The sequence below is a fragment of the Pongo pygmaeus genome, chromosome 8 (genome assembly GCF_028885625.2).
Source record: "Pongo pygmaeus isolate AG05252 chromosome 8, NHGRI_mPonPyg2-v2.0_pri, whole genome shotgun sequence".
Classification (NCBI taxonomy): domain Eukaryota; kingdom Metazoa; phylum Chordata; class Mammalia; order Primates; family Hominidae; genus Pongo; species Pongo pygmaeus.
This window is the reverse complement of record NC_072381.2, coordinates 50,587,757-50,605,744: the sequence shown is the minus strand read 5'-3', so window position 1 is coordinate 50,605,744 and position 17,988 is coordinate 50,587,757. Positions and strand designations below refer to the sequence as shown.

The window sequence follows — 17,988 nt, the reverse complement described above, 5'->3', positions numbered from 1 at the left end:
AAAAAACAGCAGTGGCTGGATTTGGACCATGGGCTATGATTTGCCAACCCCTGACCTACACAGCTGCCTGAAATAGAGCAGTAGCACCAGGGCAGAGAGGAAGGACAAACAAAGAAAACATTTCAGAGGTGGAATCAGTAAAACGTATTGATGAGTGGGGCATTAAGAGCAAAGTCGGCAAAGGGAGCTCCCTAGTTTCTAGCCCAGGTGACTCAGAGGGAATGTCATGAACAAATAAGAGCAGCAGCTCTCCTTCACCTGAGGAGGACAACAGCACCTGGACTGCACCACTCACTGCCCAGGTGATGAGAACTGTGCACACTCAGCAGCAGTGACCCAAGACTCAAATCCCACCTCCATCAGTTACCACATACCCAACCTTTTTGATTCTCAGCTTCCAAATCAATCCATAAAGTGATCATGACCACAACAGTAATGCCTACTTCAAAGGGTTGCCGTAAGGATTCAATTTAGTGAGTTAACATATGGAAAGTCCTTGGGACAGTGCCTGGCTCACAGTAAATGATATGTAAGTGTTAGCCATTATTCGAAATTAAAAAAATTTTAATCCATAAATATGTTATAGAGGCAATTTATAAATACCGTAAGTTGGCCTACTTAAATACAGTAAAAAACAGTATTCACAGTAATAAACAGTATTCACAGTAATAAACATTCTTAAGCATTTAAACCATCTGTGAATACTTGACATAGTATACAGCATTATTTAAGCTAAATAATATCAACTTAAGTTCCTTTCATACTGGGGAAAAAAATCATTGCTGAAGTAGTGCTGGCCAGGATAAATTGTACAAAGGTATGTGTGGTTCAGGGTAAAGCAAAGTCAGTCTTGAGAGTTAGAATGGGACAAGGGTCTAAAACAGGTAACAAGTACAACTGTGGCCTGGGCTAGTCACCAGATTTCTGGGGGACTCCATCAGGCGCTTTTGTTATGTTCTAAGCACTTACCTAGTCTACAAATTCCATTCTACCACAGGAGGGGGCGTGAAGCAAATACCAATGTGAGATTAAAACCTGCTGCAATTACTGTACTTCTAAAAACAAATCAGTCTGACAGCAAGAATGTAACTACATTTTTTATTAGGAGATAGAAAATACAAAATATTTTATGAGGATTAAATATAATTGGAATATTTCTTATGATTTGATAAAAAGAAGCATTAACTACTTTGTTGAATGATACACATTTCAACTGAAAGAAATCACAAAATATTTTTAACTTTGTTCTTTATCTGTAATATCTTGAAAAGTTGCTGTTCAAAGGTATATTGCTTTCTAGTTAATTACCCATCGTAGCAACTAAACCTGTGAAGAGCTAAAAAAAAAAAAAAAAAAAAAATCAACTTATCTTTAATTATGTTACATTTTTTAGAAAACTATTTTCATCACTTGAAACTCACTCTGCTTTGCTTTTAAGGGTCTTTTCCCCAAAAGTTCTTCATTGAAGAACAATTGATGGGGAATGAAGTCACTTTTGTCAATCTACCTATGATATATCTGAATCCAGAATGTGCCCAAATACCTTCATTTTGAAGCCTCTTGAATAAGACAGGAAAAGATAAACTGCCTAGGCAGGTATACCATGATTTGACTAATCAGTAAAAAGGATTACCCAAAACCAGTAATTCCAAGTATTCCTTTGTTTGATGACTTGATTTTTATTCCCCAGAACAATGCAGCATAGCAAAATTAAGGGACATAGTAAAATGTAGGAGCCTTTCCTTCTTCAGAGTCAAAAACTAGCTGCTCAGAAATGTGGGTGCGTGAACAGTTTTAGGCTCAAGTGTATGTGGAAGGTAAAGATCTGAAAATGGAGTCGTTAAAACTGCCCATGCTTCTGCTCCTTTTGGAAAGTCTGCCTGTGCCTCCCAGACATGGTGCGAACCAATGTTTACATAAGATAACAAAAAATTTGGAATCAGATTTAAAATTATATGAATACCTAGGAAGTGTGAGATAACTTGCCCATTGGCCTTAAAATTATTGCCCATTGGCCTTAAAATTATTTCATATAATTTACTGTTTATTATTGTCTACCACGACACTTTCTCCAGCTCACTTTCGGCAAGCATATTCTTTTATTTCCCAAAACTTTTGATTTGAAAAACTTTAAATCTACAGAAAAGCTAAAAGAATAGTACAACGAATACCTGTCTGTCCTTCACCTAGATGCATCAACTGTTATAAAATTTGCCCATTTACTTTTTCTTTCTCTGATACACATATTCTGATGCATAAAATTAACCGTAATTCTATCATTATTATCTAATATATAGAAAATATTCAGCTTTTCCAGTGTCCAAAAAACACATCTTATAGTTATTTATGTTTTTAACAGGTTCCATCAAGGTACACATATTACACTGGTTGTCTTTTTAGTTTTTTTATAATCTAAGACAGTCCTCCCACATTTTTCTGTTTTTAATGATAAACAACTTTTTAAAGTCAGGGGTTCAAGGTTCAAATTTCCCCCAAAAAACTATTCATATTAATTTAACAAAATAAATTTTTCAGTTATTATCAAAGTTTTGTTGGTAAAAGATGCTAGCCTTGTGACTGTCAGATTTGGGGTGACAACTCTCAGTGGACTGGTGTGGGAGGGCCACTGAGGCCAGAAGGACACTATCTGGGAGTGGACACACTGTGGGAGTGACTATCTCCCACAAAGTAACCATTTCATCTCCACCACTTTCCAGAAAATAAGCAGTCTCCTCCAAGTTCAGTAAGAACCCAAGGTCACACTGCTAATTAGATGAAAAGACCTTTGCTCTCAGGGAACAGACATCTACACACCTTGGTTAACAATCCTGGGGTGTAATACAAATCAGTTGAGCACATCTTTCCCAATTTGGGTGTATGACTCTGCTTAGAAGTGCTAATTACGTACACAGCTAGTAATACATAAACACTATACCTTAATCAGCCTAAGCCTAACTCAAAACCAAAGCCCTGAGGCAAAAGATGCTATTAAGATGTCCTTGTAACTCTACCACTGTTCATGTATTACCTGAACAGTGTGACTCCAACAGCAGTGCCCTGCTCTGCTTTTTAAAAAAACAGGCTTCTGAAATGTGGTAAATTGAGTTCTTCAGAAACAAACATGAAAAACACACAAATTCGGCATTAAAATGACTGGATGAAAGGGATGACAGTTCATTCCCTATGCAAAAGTGGTATGGAAGATATAAAACATTCCAAGCCAGGTGTGATGGCTCGTGTCTATAATCCCAACACGTGGCCCCCCAAGTGAGCTATAATTGCACCCCTGTACCTCAACGTGGGCAACAGAATGAGATCCCTGTCTCTTAAAAACACAAAACTATTTTATGCACAAATGAATGAAAAAATATGCGTGTGCAGTCTATATTCATGTGCAAGCATTTTTTTTAGAGGAAACAAAACAATATGGAAAAAAATATGCAGTCAGGTGACCATGAATAAGGCATTTATCTTTGGTGTTTTATTCATGTGTAAAATAAGGAAGTCATCTCAATAACATCACATATCAAAAGCCATTAATGACGATTACAGGATACTAGGACTGTAGTATTATTTACTGCAATCTCTGCATTAAAAAATAAATTATACCTAATGCTAGATGACGAGTTGGTGGGTGCAGCGCACCAGCATGGCACATGTATACATATGTAACTTACCTGCACGTTGTGCACATGTACCATAGAGCCTAAAGTACAATAATAATAATAATAATAATAATAATAATAATAATAATAATAAAAATAAAATAATAAATAAATAAATAAATTAGGGGCCCAGTAGGGTGGCTCACACCTATAATCCCAACACTTTGGAAAGCTAAAGTGGGAGGATGGCTTGAGGCCAGGAGTTTGAGGCCAGCCTTGGCAACATAGGAAGATCTCATCTCTTCAATATAAAAAATTTAGCCAGGTGTGATGGTGTATGCCTCTAGTCCCAGCTATTCAGGAGGCTGGGATAAGAGGATCACTTGAGCCCAGCAGTTCAAGGCTGCAGTGAGCTATGATCATGCCACTGCACTCCAGCCTGTGAGAGTGAGACCCAATCTCTAAACTAAATAAATAAAAACAAAGAGTGAAAAATAAATAAATATATTTGAGTGGTTTTCTTATTTTCAAGTTACTGACAGAAAATGTGAAAAACTGCCTGCCACCTAGTTGTCCAATTCACACAGGACAGCTATAAGAGAGTAGTGACAACCAAGAAATCATAATCATCAAGTCCTACAGTGATACCTAGACAAACGTATTCATACACCACCTTGACTCAACTTACATGCAACACACTGAAACCAACTGCAAATGCTTCACTTACCACATAACCAGACAAGACTCCTGGTTTTACCTAGATTATGTGAACTCTTAACTAGCCAACTCTCACTAGACCAACATCCACAGAGGTCAGCTACAGTTATTCTGTGCATTCCTTCCATCTCTAAACTCTAAATAAATAAACAGCAAACCATTACCAGTTCTCAAGTTTTACGTGAGAACTGGCTGATATAGGTAAGCTGCTAATATATAAAATCGCTGGAATCCACATTGTTGGCTTTTTACTAAGAATATTTAAAATTGCAGGACCTCAAAGTTGCACATAATTTTATCTGCATTTAAGCTTCAAAAATCTATATATGCAAAAGAAAATGTAGATGTAGCCGTTCAAATGGGTCAACCTGAATTTAATGTTTTATAACAGCATACTCTTTTTTAATCTCTAGAAAAACATCAAAACTTCTCTTTATTCTCAAAGAAAACAAGCCTACAAAGCAGAAAATGACCATTTAGTAAAGAACTCATCTTTGGTTCTTAAATGTTAAGCATGCTACAACTTTCTATACATGTGTGAGCCAACGAGGAGATACTTCCAAGGGGTTTCAGAGATCGCTGTGATTAACAAATAGGAAAAACATGCTTGGAAGCAGAAGTGAAAGACTCCAGGGACCAAGGACAGGTAAACAGGTGACAAAGAAATTCTGGTTTCCAAGTATGAGAATATTAATCTCTTGTGGCCCTTGCAGGTAAGGTAGACGGATGATTCAAGAAGCCACGCAAATGATCTCACAGATGGTGATGCCTAACCGGACAGTAATCTGCAACAGGTTTATTTTAAAGATGCATATTCATCTCTTCATGTAAACATATTTCTATAAAAAAGCTAGAAATGGTCTAAAAGACAGTAACTAGAATGCTGAGAGACTCAACTAATAATACGTGATTATAAGGGATTTTTATCCTGCAGAATAAGACTGGCAGTTCCTGGAAGCAAAGAGTAAAAGTGTCAGTAAGAGAAAGCTACAGACAGTTTGTTCTTATACTGGATCTCAAATCTCCGGTAGCCCCCCCCAAAAAAACACAGAACAACTGCCTTTCGAAGTAGTGGGTTAGCATCAGGGCTGATGCCCTAATGGTGCCCTAAAAATAAACTGGCCATGATAATACAGAGTAGGTTCAAGCATTAAACTGGGAGTTTGCCCACATGGCTCTGGAGATAATGCAATGTTAAAATTCAAGAGGTTTTCTCCAGGTTCCTTATATTAGGTTTTTATTAAAGGGAAGAATTTATCTAAGAGAGAAAAGAGAATTTTTTTAAGTAGTAAAAGTGTGGTGATTCTGTCTAAAAATACTGTTATCACTTGAACATTGTGAGGTCATTTTTTCAAAAGATGTTAGGTACAAATGAATACAGTATGATCTGTCAACACTCATGTATTTTTAGAGCAAATACGAAATTGTGTTTACGTGACCATCATCCTGATGGCTGCATGGTAAAATCCTCCTTTTGACCTCAGTAGCAGGACAACAGGGCCAAAACTAGGAATGTTTATAAATATATAAAATACCACTTTTATTTTCTATGTAGCTTACTTTAAATATAAGTTGATCATTGAATTACCTTCTTACTTATCACCTTTCAGGAATCCTGGGATACAGATCATTTCTTTCAGGATCCCTTTATCAAGAAGTACAGGGCAGAAAACTGAAAAATGTATTTTTTGGACAATCTTGCAATTTGGGTTCCAGACATGTAGAAGAATTCCAGATAATTCATGTAAAGACTCCACCTTCAAGGAGGGGGAGCACAACTCCTCACTCTTTAAAGTGGGCTACGCATAGTGACTTCCTTCCAAAGAATAAAGTACAAAAGGGGAGAAAAAGAGTAACTTTATAGTGGAGAGACCTGACAGTCACTATATCAGCCAGGTGGTCAAGAAAATCAGTCATAAATCATGTTGATAGTATACTTGATTTGTTGTGATGAACTGGTACATTGTATCTGTGGACTTCCATCCCAAAACCTATAACCCTAGTCTAGTCATGAGAAAAATATCAGACAATTCCCATAGAAGGACAAAATACCTGATCAGTATTCTTCAAAACTGTCAAGGTAATCTAAAACAAGGGAAGTCTGAGAAACTGTCATAGCCAAGAGGAGCCTAAGGAGATACAACAACAAAATGTAATATGCTACATCCTAGACATGAGATCCTGGAACACAAAAAGGACATTAGTTAAAAAGTAGGGAAATCTGAATAAAGCATGGACTTTGAAACTATAATGTATTCATATTAGTTCACTAACTGTGATGAATGCAGCACACTATTTTAAGATGTTAATAATATGAGAAACTGGAAGCTTGGTTCAAGATAGCTAAGTAGATGCAGCTAGTACATGCCTCTTCCATGGAAAGCTCCAAAACGGCGAGTAGATATTCACCCTTCAAATAGGTCATCTAAAACAGAACACTGGAATTCAACTGAAAGGCAACAGGAATCACTGATCACAAAGGAGAAGGAAGCAAGGACGTGCCCAGCCAGGATTGCTGAGAGATGGAAGAAGCTTCTAGATGCTGGGAAAGGGTAGATGAGAGACTCCCAGGGCTCCACATTCCCACCATGGACTTTTGCAACGCTAGCTGTGGGAGACCCCCTTGACCCTCGTAGGTCTCCAGCCTAATAGAGTGAGTTGCCTGGAGACTGACAGAGGCATTGCTCAAACTCACATGGGAGTACACAGGCTTCCGAGCCCTGAGCAGCTGTTGCTACCAGCCAACAAGCCAGGCTGAAGAGAGGAGGCCAGGCACTTTTACACAACCACTGCGCTTCTTGTACAGTCTGCAGAATGGTGAGCCAAATAAAATCTCTTATTTATAAATTACCCAGCCTTGGGCATTCCTTTATAGTGCAAGAGGGGACTTCAACACCCCACTGACAGCACTAGACAGATCACTGAGACAGAAAAAAACAAACAAAAAAAAAACCCACTGGATTTAAATTGGACTGTAGAACAAATAGACCTAACAGATGTTTATACAACAAGCTACCCAACAATCACAGAATATACATTCTTCTTATTAGCATGTGGAATATTCTCCAAGACAGACCTTATCTTAAGGAATGAAGCAAGTCCTCAATAAATATTTAAAAAACTGAAATCATTTCAAGTGTCTTCTCAGACTACAGTGGAAAAAACCTAAAGTCAATTCCAAGAAGGACTCTCAAATCTATACAAATACATGGAAATTAACCTGCTCTTCAATGATTTTTGGGACAGTGATGAAATTAAGGTGGAAGTTTAAAAATGTTTTAAACAAATAAAAATAGAGACACAACATACCAAAACTTCTGGAATACAGCAAAAGCTTATAGTGTTGACTGTACATGGATTCAAGAAAGAAGTTTATAGCGTTAAATGCCTAAATTGAAAAAAATAGAAAGACCACAAGTTAACCTGACATAGTACCTCAAGGAACTAGAAAAACAAGAACAAACCAAACCCAGAAGAAAAGAAATGATGAAGAGCAGAACTAAATGAAATTCAGATCATAAAAACCCAAAAGGTAAAGAAACAAAAAGTTGCTTCACTGAAAAGATAAACAAAATTGACAGACTACTAGCTACATTAACCAAGAAGAAAGAAAATTCAAATAAGCACAATCAGAAATGAAAAAGACATTACAAATGATATCACAGAAATACAAAAGATCATCAGAGTCTACTATGAACATCTCTACACTAACGAACTAGAAAACCTAGATGAAATAGGTAAATTCCTAAAGACACACAACCTCTCAAGAATGAACTAAGAAGAGAAAGCCTGAAGAGACCAATAACCAGCAAGAAGACTTAACCAGTAATAAAAATTTAAAAAAATCTCCCAACAACAAAAAACCCCAGGAGCAGATGAATTCACAGCCAAATTCTACGAGACGTAGAAGAACAGGTACCAATCCTATTGACAACACTGTTCCCCCAAATTGAAGAAAATCCTCTCTAACTGAAGCCAGTATCACCCTAACACCAAATCCAAGCAAGGACACACAAAAACAGAAACAGAATCAATCAGTACCCCTAATGAACACAGATGCAAAAACGCTCAAGAAAATACTAGCAAACCAAATCCAACAGCACATCAAAAAACATGGTACACCACAATCAAGTGGGTTATATTCCAGGGATACAAGTATGGTTTAACATACAAAAATCAATAAATGTGATCTGCCACATAAACAGGATTAAAAACAAAAACCATATTATTATCTCGATAGATACAGAAAAAGCATTTGATAAAATTCAGCACCCTTTCATGATAAAAACCACTCAACAACTTGGTGTAGTAGGAACATACCTCAAAATAATAAACCCCATATACAAGAATCCCACAGCCAACATCATACTAAATGGGGAAAGGTTGAAAGCATTCCCCTTAAGAAATGGAAGAAGACAAGGATCCCCACTCTTACCACTCCTATTCAACACAGTACTAAAAGTCCTATCGGGCCAGAGCAGTAAGGCAATAGAAAGAAAGAAAAGACATCTAAATTGTAAAAGAGGAAGTCAAACTATCTCTGTTTGCTGATACCATTTTATACCTGGAAAACCCTAAGACTCCTCCAAAACATTCGTAAATTTGATATTAATTCAGTAGAGTTTCAGGATACAAAATCGACCTACAAAATCAATAGTATTCCTTTTGTTTAGTTGGGGTTTGTTTGTTTGTTTGTTTGTTTTTGAAACAGGGTCTCACTCTGTTACCCAGGCTGGAGCGCACTGGCGCGGTCATAGCTCACCACAGCCTCGACCTCCTGGGCTGAAGTGATCCTCCCACCTCAGCATCCCAAGTCACTGGGACTTACAGGCACGTGCCACCACACCCAGCTAATTTTTGTATTTTTTGTTGTGAGGAGGAATCAGTAGCATTTCTATACAACAATGATATAATGAAGCTGAGAACCAAATCAAGAACCAAACCAAGAAGTCAATCTCATTTACAATAGCTATAAAAAAATAATAAAATACTCAGAAATACACTCAACCAAGGATGTGAAAGATCTCTACAAGAAAAACTACAAAATGCTGATGAAAGAAATCACATATGACACAAACATGATCATGGGTTAGAAGAATCAGTATCATTAAAATGACCATACTACTCAAAGAAATCTGCTGATGCAATTCCTATAAAAATACTAACATCGTTTTTCACAGTATTAGAAAAAACAATCCTAAAATACACATGGAACCAGAAAAGAGCCTGAATGGCCAAAGCAATGGTAAGCAAAAAGAACAATACTTGAGGCATCACATTACTTGACTTCAAATTGTACTCTAAGGCTATAATAACCAAAACTATTATAAAAACAGACACATAGGTCAATGAAACAGATTACAAAACCCAAAATTAAAGACACATGCCTACAGGCAAATAATCTTTTTCAAAGTCAACAAAAACATACACTAGTGGAAGAACATCCTATTCTATATGTGATACTTGGGAGAATTGGGTAACCACATACAGTGGAATGATACTGGACCCGTATCTCTCACCATACACAAAAATTAACTTAAGATGGATTAAAGACCTGAAAGTATAAAGACCTGAAAGATCTGAAACTATAAAGATTCTAGAAGAAAACCTAGGAAAAACTCTTCTGGACATTGGCCTAAGGCAAAGAATTCATGCCTAGGACCTCAAAAGGAAAGCTACAAAAATGAAAATAGACAAATGGGACTTAATTAAAATAAAAAGCTTCTACACAGCAAATAAATAATCAACAGAGAAAACAGAACAGAAGAAAATATTTGCAAACTATGCATCTTACAAAAAGCTAATTTGTAGACTCTACAAGGAACTCAACTCAACAAGAAAAAAATAATCTTTTTAAAAAATGGGCAAAGGGTATGAACACATATTTTGCAAAAGATGACACACAAATGGCCAAGAAACATTTAAAAAGTTAGAAATGCAAATAAAAGCGATGAAATACCATTTCACACCAGTCAGAATGGCTATTACTCAGGTGTCAAAAAAATCAGTAACAGATGTTGGCAAGGATGCAGATAAAAGGGAATGCTCACAGACTGTTGTTGGGAGTGTAAACTAGCACAGCTTCTATGGAAAACAATATGGAGACTTCTCAAAGAACTAATAGAAATACCATTTGATCCAGTGATCCCACTACTGGGGATCTATGCAAAGGGAAAGAAATCATTATATCAAAAAGATACCTGCACTCAAATATTTATTGCAGGACTACTCACAATAGCAAAGACATAAAATCAATCTAAGTGCCCATCAACGGATGATTGGATAAAGTAATCCACACCATGAAATACTACTCAGCTATAAAAAAAGAATAAATCCATGTTTTTTTGTAGCAACATGGATAGAACTGGAGGTAACTATCTTAAGTGAAATAACTCAGAAAGAGCAAGTCAAATATCACATATTCTCACTTACAGGTGGGAGCTGAAAAATATGTACACAGGGGCATAGAGAGTGGAATAATAACACTAGAGACTCAGAAAGGTGGGAGGATGGGAGTGGGTGAGGGATGAGAAATTACCTCATGGGCGCTTATGTGCACTATTCAGGTGGTGTAACAACACTGCACTTGTACTAAATCTATAAATAATAACAATATGAGAAACTGGGTGTCAGGTATATGAAAATACTCCATCCTAGCTTAACAATTTTTCTGTAAATCTAAAACTAGTCTGAAATACTTTTACTTAAAAATGAAACTGGGCCAGGTGCAGTGGCTCACACTTGCAGTCCCAGCAATTTGGGAGGCCAAGATGGGAGGACTGCTTAAGCCCAGGAGTTTGAGACCAGCCTGGGCAATAGCAAGACCCTGACTCTACAAAACGAAAGAAAAACTTATCCAGTGCCAGCTACTTGGGAAGTTGAGGCAGGAGGATCATTTGAGCCCAAGAGTTCATGGCTACAGTATGCTGTGATCATGCCACTGTATGCTAGGCTGGGCAACAGAGCAAGATCTGTACTCAAAAATAAGTAAACAATAACAACAAAAATGAAAATAAAACTGACCAAAGATATCAAGTGAGGGAGAAAAGCAAACTCAGAATAGTCACACATGCCAGCAATGACAGAAAAGAGCACTAAAACTGTCATTATAGCTGTTATTTCATATACTAAAAAAATTGAATAGAGACATGGAAGATATAAAAAAGATCCAAACCAAATGTCTAGTGATAAAACATGTCTGAGATGAAAAATACACTAGATGGAATTACTGGCAGATTAGATATTGAAAAAGAAAATATTAATGAAATTATAAACAACGTAATTGGAATATCCAAAATAAAATGCAGAAAGAAAAAATAACCTTAAAAAATTAAAAGTGCAGCAGTGGACAACTTTAAGCCAGTCAATGTGTATAATGGAGTCCTCAAAGAAAGAATGTGGGGACAGAAAAAGTATCTGAAGAATAGCCAAAAAGCTCCAAATTCTATGAAAATTGTAAACCCACTGATCCACAAGCACAACTTCAGAATACAAGAAACAAATTTAAAAAATTTTTTAAATAAAGCTGAAAGAAGTCATTGTCAGCCAACTCACATTATAAGAAATGCTAAAGTCCTTTAGACAAAAGAAAAATGATAGATGGAAATACACCAGAAATGGTAATTACCTGAGTACACAGATCTTTATTATTATTTAAAAGAAAAGTATTTAAAGAGAAAGTATTTTTTTAAATATATTCTAGGGTTTAAAATTTATTAAAAGACAATAATGAAAAGGCCAGAAGGAAAGAAATGAAAGTATACTATTGTAAGGTTCTCATGCTGTATTTGAAATAAAAGATCATCTCCACAGTGACATGACCCATATCACTGAAACTGAATTCATATTCATTCATTCATTCATTCATCAACTGTACTGACTACTGTATAAAAGTCATTAACCTTCTGTAGAAGATTACAGTTATGGGCTTCATCGAGGGTGTGTTAACAGATTAGACTAAGCAAACAGGTGGATTATTTGAGTCTAGGTAAAATGCAAGGGTTCGCTCTTCTTGTGGGACTCAGAAGGAATAGTATCTCCCAAGCACAGGAGGATCAGAAATCATAGCAAAAGATTTTGGGTTGAACCTGTGCCAGGAAAAACTGCATAAATAAAAATGGGCTCCACTGGACAAAAATTTACCTTTCAAATCAAACCTGATACCACAATTGAGACCCTAGAAACACAACCACTATTTTCATCCTGTGCCATTGCTGCTGAAGCTCTCATGGGGCCCTGCAAGTTCCTGGTTCAACTGCTCTTCCACTACTGCCACCTCATCTGTGCTCCACGACACCCTGAACTGTCAGGCTGCCACTAGGTGTTCGAACTATCCCCACACTAAGGTGAGACAGAATAGTTTCTCTTTCTTCCCAATACCAATCAAAATCCCCATTCTACAAATAATTGATTAATGCTATTTATTTAGACCTTAAAAATCCCATCAAATAGATAAATTCAATAAGGCTTTATTAAATAACCACCTACAGTAAACCTGCAGTGAGGGTGTATATCAAAAAGAATCTCCCTTCCTGGTCTGTTGGACATTTTCCTTTTTCTATTCCAAACAAGTTTGTATAGCTTCCTCATATACACACTATTATGGACTAAATGTTTATGCTTCCCACAAAACTTTTATGCCGGAACTCTAATCCGTAATGTAATGGTATTTGGAGGTGCAGCTTTGGGTAGACAATTAGGTCCTAGGGGTGGAACCCTCTCCATGGGATCAGTTCTCCTATATGAACAGCCACATGACAGCTTGCTTCCTTCCTCTCTCCGTGCCATGTGAGGACACAGCAAGAAGGCAGCTGTTCGTAAGTCAGGAAGTAAGATCTCACAAGAATCCAACCATGCTGGCACCCTGATCTCAGATTTCCAGCCTCCAGAACTGTGAGAAATAAATGCTTGTTATTTAAACCACCCAGGCTATGGCATTTTGTTACAGCAGCTAGGGCAGACTAAGACACATATTAAGAAATTCCAGCCATCTGGTGTCCAAATTTCACACTACAATGAATAGGGAACTAGCAGCATCATGTTCTCAGAATCCAAAGAACTTAGTCACAGTGATTAACCAAAAATAATCAGGTAGATTTAACCAACGAAGATAAGTCATTTATAACCATCTATAAACACAGTAGTTTACACCAAAATCTGAAAACCTAGAAATCTACAAAAAGACAATTCCTTCTGAGTACAACTATTTGTGTGCTTGTCAGTATATTATCAGAGAAAACCTGACCTTTAGAGTTTAAGCATTGTTCTAGGTCATCTTTAATAAAAATTTAATAAAAATAATGAAACTAAAAAAGATGTTCTCCCAGTACCTGTTCTTCCCTCTCCTTTTCTTTGGTCTTACTTCTGTAGACTCTAGCAGAGGCGGCATCCTGGGATGGAATGGCAGAGATCTGATGCAGTGGCATGCTCATCCCAACCTCTTATCTGGTCGTCTTCTTCACAGAAGAGAGTCTCCACTGGTAGAGTCATTTTGGGCCATGGATTTCAAGCTGAGAGAAAATGAAGAGAGAATAAACATAATTCAGCTAAAACACTTTAAATTTCCAAGAGTGAGCTTAACATTTTATATTTATATTCATATGTATATTTAAATAAGTTACGGCAACATAAATGTTTGGTCTTCAAAAACAATAGAAGATGAATGTCTAAGGGGAAAATTCTAACATTTCTCATAATAAGATGGGAGCACCTGAAAGAGGCAGGTGGATCATGTACATGTATAATCAGAGATTAATCTTCCATTGGCTACTTAGGATTAAAACAAAGCAGTGCCACCATTTATTTTAAGAATATTTTTGAAGTTAAACTTTTTTTTTTTAATCATGACCAAGCATTTGTCCTGAAATGAGCAGTGATCTTTCCTTAAAACCACTGCCTGTGAGTCCACATAATGGTGAGATCAGAGGTTAGGAAGTCCAAATTAAACTCAAGATATCTATGATCCATATTTAACCTTTCAAAAGTAGAGACTCTACACCAGCTGTTGGCAAACTCTTCCTATAAAGGGCAAGATACATATTTTAGGCACTGTGGTCCAAGTGTGTTCCAGCTAATAAACTCTGCCACTGTTGCATGAAAGCACCCATAGAGAGCGTGTAAATGGGCCGGGTGTGGTGGCTCACGCCTGTAATCCCAGCACTTTGGGAGGCTGAGGCGGGCGAATCACGAGGTCAGGAGATCAAGACCATCCTGGCTAACACGGTGAAATCCTGTCTACTAAAAATACAAAAAATTAGCCAGGCATGGTGGCGGGCGCCTGTAGTCCCAGCTACTCAGGAGGCTGAGGCAGGAGAATGGCACAAACCCAGAAGGCGGAGCTCGCAGTGAGCCGAGATCGCACCACTGCACTCCAACCTGGGCAACACAGAGTGAGACTCCATCCCCCCAACGCCCCCCCAAAAAAAAGAGTATGTACATGAATGAGCATAGTTATGTTCCAATAAAACTTTATTTACAAAAATAGGCAGCAGGCTAGATTTGGCCCACAAGACTATAGTTTGCCAAACACTGCTGTAAAGGGTTTCCTAGGGAATATGAAGGGTCACCATGACATGCCTGAGAACCATGAGAAAGGCTGCCTTTAGGTAAAATAACAGTGTATGCATAAACTGTCTTCAGTGATTCCAGGTACCCCTGCCCTTTTTCTGGTTTTCTCTTACGCATCCCCCAAAATGTCTAATAATTGAATTGTGTGTTGTTCTTTCTCCCCACTTACCCACTGAGATCTATCCAACTGTATACAAAACCAATTGAACATAAATTATCCAGAAGGTTTAGTGTAGTAAAATGTTTCATGTTGTTCAAATTTTAACAGAAAATGGAAGCCTTCAACCAAAAGAATGCATCTCGAATTTGGAGATTTTCATTTATTAACCATGTGCTGGGGTAGGGGGTGGGGACAGGTGGGGCAGTAGGAAAAGGTAGGGTAAACAACAGGGCCTGACAACCCCAAGGTCACATTTGATAAGCAGTCACTTATTCTACCTGTCCCAAAACTCTACTCTGGATCAAAGGCAGGTGTTTGTAAGGCTGGTGCCAACTCTTGGTAGTGTCCCTAAGCAAGCAGAGGAGCACCAGGAATCACAAAATGGCTTCCTTCACACAACTCTAGAATCAATGAACAACAAAAAGGAACAAAAACTGGGAGGGATCAACACACAGAAGAAAATTAGCTAAAAGAATACTCTGTTTATAAAGTCTAGTTTTACAGTAAGTGAGTGATCATTGATAATAACAACAAAAAAAGGAAAATAGAATAGGTGATGTTAGTGTCTAGGTATCACACACCACCTACTCTATTTCAAGCCTTTGATGAGGCTGGCATAAGATGGAGCACTACTGTGCCCAAGAAACAGTCTAAATGTTTGTATTCAAGCACGTCACACAAGACAAGAGGCACTTACTGCGGAGCTGCCTTAAACTCCCTGGGAGATCACAATAGTCAGTGATAAGCAGTTTTTTCATCGCTAATGCAGTAAAGTCCTCTATTACAGATGACAAACTCCATGGGGCCTCTTGGAATACTTGGTCAAACTGACCATATCCACAGCCCTACACCTATCATGCCAATAGCTACCTGTGGTGCTTCTGATATAATCATCATTATTACATCATTGGTACATGCCCATGACAAACCTGAGAAGGGCTATTTATGGCACAGAAACACAGATGCAAGAGGGTCTCAAATTTTTTGCAGTTTTGAAGGTCATCCCTCCTTACTGCCATTGAAGTTAGTCTTCTGATATGTACCACCACCACAAAGCAACAGACCTATAAGTTTGCCTGAAACAATCTCCCTCCTATGCCACACATATTTAGGATAAAAATGAGTTTACAAACAAACCATAAGACAGGCCATGCCATTTTTTATGTGAAGATTTACATGAAAAATATAAATCATATATTACATTATTTTCTTTGCATAATTTCCAGACATCTTTTATATCAACTAAATTAATCTTTACATAGAGTAACAGTTAAACCTCAGCACTATGCCTGACAATCCAGGCATGAGGGCTTCAATTTGACTAATGCTAACTTGCAAAATACAGCACACCTAACATGAACATTCACATCTAGAAGAGATACTGCCAAAGCTGGTTGTTGAAGAAACTGGAAATGGATGTCCCATGTTCATGGATCAGAAGACTTAATATTGTTAAAATGGCAATTCTTCCCAAGTTGATATAGAGAGTCAAAGCAATCTCTATCAAAAACTGAGCTGACTTCTTTACAGAAATTTGACAGGCTGATCTGAACATTTATATGAAATTCAAGGGACTCAGATCTGCCAAAACAACCTTGAAAAAGAAGAACAAAGTTGGAGAGCTCACATTTCCAGATTGCAAAACTTACAACAAAGGAACAGTAATCAAGACAGTGTCGTACTGGAATATGAATAGATATATCAATGGAATAGAATTTAGAGCCCAGAAATAAACCCACGTATCTATAGTCAGCTGATCTTCAAGAAGGGTGCCAAGATCACTTCTTGGGGAAAGAGTACTGTTTTCAACAAATGGTGCTGGGACAACTGGATAGCCACATGCAAAAGAAATTTGGATCTCTTCCTCACACAAAGAAAAAACAGACAAACTACACATCATCAGAATAAAAACTTTTGTGCTTCAAAAGACACCACTGAGAAAGGGAAAAGACAGCCAGTCATAGTGGGTCACACCTATAATCCCAGAACTTTGGGAGGCCAAGGCAAGAGAATCTCTTGAGGCCAGCAACTCAAGAAAGGCCTGAGCAATATAGCAAGACTCAACCTCTATTTATAAATGTAAAAAAAAAAAGTGTAAAGACAACTGACAGAATAGAAGAAAAAGTTTGCAAATCATATATGTAATAAGGGACTTGTATCTAGAATATATAAACAACTCTCTTACAACTCAATAACATAAGGGCAAGGCCAGGTGCAAGTAGCTCATGCCTATAATCTCAGCATTTTGGGAGGCTGAGGTGGGAGGACTGCTTCAGGCCAGGAGTTCAAAACCAGTGTGTGAAACATAGTGAGGCCCCATCTCTACCAAAATAACAATAATAATAATAATAATAATAAAGACAAATAACCCAATGAAAAATGGGTTAATCAACATCATCAGCCATCATGGAAATACAAATCAAAACTATTAGATATTACTTTAATTATGTTCATAATAAAAAACAAACAAGTGTTAGCAAGGATGTTGTGACACTGAAACCCTCATATACTGCTAGTGGGGATCTATGCAGTAGTTCTGAAAAATAGTCTGGCTCTTTCTCAAAAGTTAAACATGTTATCATATGACCCAACAACTTCACTCCTAGGGTATACACACCAAAGAGAAATGCAAACATCTCCTCATATGAAAACTTGTCCATGAATATTTGTATCACATTACTCATAATAGCCGAAAGGTGGAAATAACCTAAACGTCCATCAAATGATAAATGGATAAATCAAATAAGCTATATCCATTCAACGGAATCATATTCAGCAATAAAAAGAAATAAAGTACTGACACTTGCCACAATATGGATGAACTTTAAAAAGTTACGCTAAGTAGGCCAGGTGTGGTGGTTCGCGCCTATAACGCCAACACTTTGAGAGGCCAAGGTGGGTGAACTGCTTGAGCCCAGGAGTTCCAGACCAGCCTGGGCA

General features: G+C 37.4%; 1 protein-coding gene across 10 annotated transcripts in view; it reads right to left on the bottom strand.

Moving 5' to 3' along the window:
* MARCHF8 (membrane associated ring-CH-type finger 8) overlaps positions 1 to 17,988 on the bottom strand; it is a 143,077-nt gene that overhangs the window by 62,840 nt on the left and 62,249 nt on the right. For 8 of the 10 annotated variants that reach the window (XM_054503437.1, XM_054503438.1, XM_054503441.1 and 5 more), the window contains one exon: positions 13,652 to 13,831. In XM_054503437.1, coding sequence (XP_054359412.1) covers positions 13,652 to 13,753 — 102 coding nt within the window. In that variant the 5' untranslated portion in view covers positions 13,754 to 13,831. Of the gene's footprint in view, positions 1 to 13,651; positions 13,832 to 15,745; positions 16,066 to 17,988 lie in introns of those variants that run through there. The other 2 variants (XM_054503439.2, XM_054503443.2) reach the window with 2 other exon arrangements.